Source organism: Parasteatoda tepidariorum, chromosome 8 (assembly GCF_043381705.1).
Source record: "Parasteatoda tepidariorum isolate YZ-2023 chromosome 8, CAS_Ptep_4.0, whole genome shotgun sequence".
NCBI classification, from domain to species: Eukaryota; Metazoa; Arthropoda; class Arachnida; order Araneae; family Theridiidae; genus Parasteatoda; species Parasteatoda tepidariorum.
In genome coordinates, this window is record NC_092211.1 from 39964993 (window position 1) to 39972382 (window position 7390).

Genomic DNA, 7390 nt, shown 5'->3' on the forward strand with positions numbered 1-7390 from the left:
TTTTATTATATATATATATATATATATATATGAATTTCTTGAAAAATGTAACGAAGTTTTATTGTATGTTCTTATAGATATACACGATGGTTATTTTTGTGATTACTTTTCTGTTGCCAATGCTCATCCTTACGTTTACTTATACGAGTATCGGCTTGAAAATGTGGCGCCATACATCACCAGGAAACGCAGATGCTACAAGAGATCATCAGCAGCTGATGGCTAAAATGAAGGTAAAAACTTTAACCCACTAGAAAGTGTCTGAATAAAAAAATTGTCAATATTAAATAGGGTCAGAAGTATATTAGCAATAACAACGCCATTATTCAGGTTAACGAAAGAAAAGAAAAATTCACCACATACTGCTTGCAATTATTTAACCATTTCACATGGGAGCATTTAAAATGAATGTAAGTGTGTGCTAAATATACATGCGTCCAGAAGAGAACGGTACTCGATTACATAGTTTTTAGCGATAAAAACGTGAGCGTAATGTGAATACGGTTTATATATAGTTACCTCCATCAAGGACGAAAGGCTATGAATAAATGTTTTAAAAGCTTTCCTGATGGATATATTGTTTATTTATACCTCGAATAGCCCTATTCAGGGCACACGAGAGTAAAACAAACATTCTACTGACAGAACATACATAAAACACAAAAAATTACATTAGCAACAAGTAATTCCTGATGGATATATATCAATATCAAATCTGTTAAGGTGAGAGCAAACAAACGCCTTTATCTGAAAGGAATCCATCACTCTTGTCGACGAAGGGTTTAGTGCAATGGTCGGCAATTATTGGACCACCTAACATATTTGAATGTATACAAAACTCAAATTATTCACGAAAATATTTTGCTGAGCGTAACAATAAGATAAAATTAAAGTAAAATTACAGTTAGAAATATGAGTTTTGTGTCATATACTACCTTAAAAATTTTAAAAGTATCCAGATACCCTTGGAATAGAGGTAATCGTAGCGTAACGACTCTTGAAATCTCCGTACAGCAGCACTCAGTTTGAGAAAGGAATTGGGTCAATCTCTCTCTGCCATGAAAAGCCACACAATTGATTCTTGTTCAGTCTTGAAGCATCCATTTTAAGCACGACTTTACAATAATTTCAAAAGCTCTCCCCAAATCAATCATTTGCAATTAGTTACACAAATTAATAAGTTATACGCAATCTGTGAGGGAATTTTGAACCCAACAACCAACGTTTGTTTGTAAATTTCATCAATAAGTTTTAACGTTATGCAATCCAGACATGTCTCATACCTTTCAAATATGAGCTAGTATTACTGTATACTCATCGTTAAAAGTCAGTATCTGCCATAATTGAATCAATATAATAATGCAGGTTCGTGCTAGTTACTTTACTAATACTTCCACAGAAATGTTAAATTTAGTGCTGTTATTATTATAAAACAAATAGATCCCATAGGTATATATGTCAGTTTACTAGGAATCGAACAGAATTTTTTTAAATTCTAGCCAAGCATGTAACTTGCAATGTAAATTATATGCAAATCTATTATTCTAATTTCAAATTGTAATCATCAACTTTTGCAAATTAATTTGCAAAACTCTGTATTGCAAATGTTAACTGCAATAAATGCAATTCATGATCTTATCCTGATAAAAATTTATGCTCTGTTTGAGAGGTTTTGTAGAACTAATCAGCCATGGCCACCACCTTGAGGGCGTTGAAGTCATGAAGGGGTTTGGGGCTCATGGTTTGGGATTTTGCGAAAGACTACATCTCTTATGCATCTTTTTCAGGGACCTGTCTTCTTTTCAGCTCCAAGACTTTCTTAAACCGATCGAGGCTCCTTACATCGAGGCATAAATGCAAGTTCGTGTGCTATTTTTTTCTTCTTTTTAGAGTGGGAGGTCACTTTATAGCAACTTTATTTCTGACGAATTATTTTGTCTCTTTTTCATGTGAGCGCCCCTTTTATTTCATAAACTAATTTCCAAGCGTTGAAAAATTACTTGAAAGAGATGATGAAGTAAATCCCACATCTTTATTTTAAAAACGCATTAAAATGTTTAAGTTACCGTCATAAATAAATATTAAAGATCCTATACAGAGAAATATACGATACCCTTAAGAATTTACAATGTACTCAGACATCCAGTGATATACTAATCATAATATTGGTGGAATGTGAAATTCTCAGTACATTTAAAAGTTTTGTTTAAATCTACAGTTTCTATGTATACAAACTGTAAGAAAAAATTTATGTACTTACTTTTAAAATCCTTAAATTATTAGATTTAAAATTGATTTTATTATTCAATTATACCATGTTAAATGATATATTGTCTATAACTGAGCTGTTATTTTTTTCCTATTAAAATTTCAAAATTGACTACCATGAAATTAATGGTAATGTAATTACATGACACTTATCGATGTTTATTTATTTTTCATAGGTTGTGAAGATGATGGCTACTGTTGTGGTGCTATTTGCTGTATGTTGGTTACCCATACAAATATTCAGCCTGTTAATATATTTTAGCCAATCCAGTGTTATGCCCGAAACAAGTTCAGATTTTGTCCACTTCATTACAGCCTTTTTTACCTGTCATTGGCTCTCAATGGCCAACTCATTCGCCAATCCCATCATATATTGCTTCATGAGTGACAATTTCAGGGTAAGTTCGTTTTGGAGTTTCGCGATTTTTCTCTTGTGATGTTCTTAAACGTGGAAAATTTTACCGATTTGGTTAATATATATGATACCATCGTACCATTAAATAAAAATACAAGAAAAATCAGAACAATTCATTAAGATATAATTGAATTTCAAATATTAAAATTTAGAGAAAATAATATTTCCAATTTTTAATATATTGCTAATTTTACAATGGTTATTATTTTTACAATACATGTTAAATTTTGCTTAGGCGGTTCATAAACTAGAATAAATATTATAGAGATTACCATTAGAGTGCATTTTATATAGCGTAAAGAAATTACTGTAATTTTTAAATATATTTTTATAGAATGATACAATTGAATTGAATATCCTGATTTCAGCATTCAAAGCAAAACTTTTTAAGTCACCAGGTGTAATGTTGGGCCCCAAAATCATAAATTTGGGACAACAGATCAATTGGTTGTCGAAGACGGTTAGTTTTAATTAAGTAAATTGCATTATATTTCTTTCACAACATTTGCTTAAATAAAGTAAATTGATACACTTAAAACCTCGTTGGAAAACACACTGGGGGGGAAACATTGGTTTTGGATTTATTAGGAAATTTTCATTTGCATTAAATTGCATCTCATCATGACTTAATGTACAAGTTAATAAAACAAGTTCCCTTCTGGACATTAAATGTGACCAAGGAACCCAGATTGCTTTGACCAGATTTGCAAGTGGCCATCTTAAGTGAGGTCATATTTGAGCTAGACAGAAAGATTCAACCAGTTTCGCCGGCACATATTCTGGTTTGCCTTGGATTTTCTAAGGTGGATACCTCAGATCCCTCTTTTGTTGCGGTTCTTTGTGGTCAGCGACCTTCTGGAATTGATCTGACCACTTTAAGATTAAGAGGATAAGCAACAGCAACACACAAGTTAATATGTAATCAGTAATGCTTCACATTTAAATTTGCTCTTTATTCTGTACATAAACAACATATTCTGTACATAAACAACATACAACATAAAAAATCTGAATGCGATCGTAATCTTTCACCCGTTATTAATTGTTGGGTTTAGCTTGTGGAACTGTTCTTTATAGCTTATACCCTGAAACACAGGATTAGTTGGTTATTGAAAGCGATTTTATTACTGGATACCAACTCAAAAAAACATAAGGGTCGTGAGTAAAAATGTCATACAAAGCGTTAAAGAAAACAATTTTGAAGACCAACTCTTAAAAGCAATCGCACAAAGCTGCTAATCAAATGCAAGAAGAATTTGCAGAATCATACGAATTATAGCCTTAAGCATCACTCAGTGTCAACTGTTCCAGTGTCACTTAAGACTTTGGTATAGTTGTCTACACCTTCCGTATCCTTCGGAAACTGCTTTTACAGACGTTTTGCTTTTGCAGTTATAAATGACTGCTTTTTTGGCTGCGAATTATTCCTAATTATACGAAGAGTTTTAAAAAAATGTGTTGATTCTTGCATTGCCTCTAAAAGCCAAGAAAGTCATTATTTCAATATGCAGTTTGTATGCTGCCAGAAAATTATGAAAATGAATCGATAAAAAGCTTTTTAATCAATTTTATCTAATTTTCAGTACTTTTTCCAGATTATATCCATAATCTGATCTAACAAAAATATTTTAGAAATAAATATAACATTTCTAGTATTTTTTCTCTTAAAATATATTAGTTTGACTAAAGTGAAAAACAACGCGAATAAAGCAATAAAAAAGTACCTAAATCGACGTACTATAGCTTACCTATTCGTGTTCAGTTCCATTAACAAGTACCTTCCTCAGTATCATTGTCTATAGAACTAAAACTGTAGTACGTACATTTATAAAAATTTCATTTGTGCTTTATTTGCTTTGTTTCTTGCTTTAGTCTACTTAGAAGAAGTATACTCAATCCTTTGTTAGATATTAGTTTGATTTTACAAATAATCTCTTTTAGATTTGCTAATAGATGACGAAACAATAATGAAAAAAAGAAATCTATATATCAATATCTCTGTGTATCATGTGATTATCTGTGTATCATATCTCTTAAAATAACGCTACAGAATATTCCAGGCGTAGAGTAAAGATATTAATCCTTAGTAAGTTTCAGGCTATTGGTTTAATTTTGCTTCATTCTCGAAGATGCTTGAAATATTAGCTGACTTTATTTAATATTTGAAATGGTAGAATTAAAACTAGTGATAGTAGATTTAAATATTTTCCTCATTATCTAGACAATTCATTATTTTCTGTAGAGTAAGATTTAAAATTTAAAACGCTATTATATCAAATAATAAATTTTTACTTATTAATAGTATACATATATATAACAACAAAAAAAAAATTTAAACAAAATAAATTTGCTTTAAAGATTATTTTAAGAAAAACAAAGGTAGAGTTTTAGTTTTTTTAAGAAAGTTCTTTAATTTGTTCATTGATTTAATTAACATTGATTTAATTATAATCATTAATTCAATTTTCGAAAAACTTTGCCTTTGTTTAAAACGGTTTAAAGATATGCACAATTTGAATATCGATTTTATTAAGAATGCAAATCTGAAATGTGTATATGATTAAGAAATACAGCTAATTAGGGGGGTAACGTTGTGCTTAATGGAAGATTTCGAGTTAACCAATATAAGATAACGAATTTGGACGTCATTTAATGCCATTGACTGAGACTGAGCAATCCAAAATGTCTAAAGGAATGCAATCTGAAATGCGATTTTGCTTGAAAGTTACGACTGACTTTTAAGAGTAACTTATAGTTTAATAAAGAGTTCGGAATTAACTGTCTATTAGGTACAAAAAATGTGAACGATTAAGAGAGAGATGTTTAATATCACCATTCAATGCTGCGAAACTGAAATACCTCGTGAAATGCAATCTCAAATGTGTATATGATTAAGAAATACAGCTAATTAGGGAGTAACATTATGATCAACAGAAAATTTCGACTTAACTGCCTATCAGATAGTGAAGGTAGAGGACGTCATTTAATATCATTGATTGAGACTGATATATCCAATTTGTCTGAAGGAATACAATCTGAAATGAATCTGTGAAGGTTACGATTGGTTATAGAGGCAACATAATGATCAGGAGAGAGTTTGGAGCTAACTGGGTATCAGATTAAAATGAATGTGCGGAATTACGTGATAGGTGTTTGACACCAGCAAGGACTGATGAACGAAATGCCTCATAGAATGCATTACGAGATACATCGGTGATTGAGGGTTACAACTAATTACAGAGTTAACATTATGCTCAACAGAAAATTTCGAACTATTGGGATATGGGATAACAATCATCTAAAACTTCATTAGAGAAGCTTTATGAAATCTACAGGGACTGAGTAATCTGAAAAATCTCACGTGAAGCAATTTGAAACTCATGGGCGAATGTAAATTTCAACTGGTTTTGAGGTTGATGTTATGCTAAACAGAGAGTGTAGAGTTATCCTGGTATCAGATAACAAACATGGAGGGAAACGTGAGAGATGTTCGTTGGTACCGGCAGGGTTTGAACGAAACTGTTATGGGTCCTTAGAGTCCATAGTCAGATGCATCAAACACCATAGAAAGTATACCTGAATACAAACTTGTCCAAAGGTTCATGGTTCAATCCCATTTTACTCATTTTACTCAAATGTTGAAAGATTATTTCGAAGATTTCAAAAGTCACGAAGTATCAATTTAAGTGTGAAATAAGGCAATATTACAACCCGAAACATTTTTAAATATTTCAGTATTTAGCTGCAAATAAAATGCAGTTAACCACAAATAAACAAATTTCAATCAAATTAATTTTTTCAATTAGTTCAAATTTTCAATCAATTTCTCTTTTTTTCTTCTTTAGACGGATCTCAAACAGCTACTTTTTTGTTGGTGCTGCACAACAAGAACCCACCATAGAGGACAGAGACTAAAAAACAGAAGTAATCACAGCTCTTTTCGGACTACAACTCTAGTGTTATCTTCATGTTCTGTTAAACAGACGCCAAATTCCATACCTTTAAGAAGCTTGCATGTCGATATGTTCCCTAAAAACAAGTAAAGGGAACTTTACAGATTCTACTTTCATTCATTTTATCATGTCAAATAAGCACAATAAAATCTTTGTTTCAGTGTTTGTGACGGTTCAATTATTTATATTTCATAGAGACGTACATGGGATAAAAACAATAAGAAAATTTGAAATATTATGGTATAAACTTTTTTTATATTAGTATCTAATATAATGAAAACAAAAACTTTTTGTTTCTTGCACATGCTAGGTATTACAACTTGTTTACAAAATATTGGGTATTATAGAGACAATGAACATTTAAAAAAATTATAAAAAGTCTATTAGCACACATAAATTATTAAATAGCATTCTTTTATTTCATAGAACACAAAAGAATTATATATTTATTCCATTTTGAAATTATGTGAAAAATTTCTTCAAAACTATGAAAAATTTGATTAAATTTGAAAAAATTTGTAAACACTTAAGCTACAATAAATAAATGAATAGTAACTAAATAAAACGCACTTATGCCATTGAATAAAATGTATGTCAATAATATTCTTGTGCTAATTGGTAAACGCAACATTAATTAAATGACATAAAAAAACATTTTAATCATTACTGTATAAATGACGAAATATTTTTTATTTTTTCAGAATAAATGTGTTTAATGATATGTAAGTAAAGCAGAGAAAACTGCTTTTCGCCA

The 7390-nt window shown here is 30.5% G+C and overlaps 1 protein-coding gene across 1 annotated transcript in view; it reads left to right on the forward strand.

The window, feature by feature from the left end:
• The window catches only part of LOC107442746 (RYamide receptor-like), a 111033-nt gene extending 104232 nt beyond the window's left edge, over positions 1-6801 (forward strand). Inside the window, exons 3-5 of the mRNA XM_021146868.3 lie at positions 78-233; positions 2445-2666; positions 6529-6801. Coding sequence (XP_021002527.1) covers positions 78-233; positions 2445-2666; positions 6529-6726 — 576 coding nt within the window. The 3' untranslated portion in view covers positions 6727-6801. The remainder of the gene's footprint in view (positions 1-77; positions 234-2444; positions 2667-6528) is intronic.
• Positions 6802-7390: the final 589 nt, after the last annotated feature.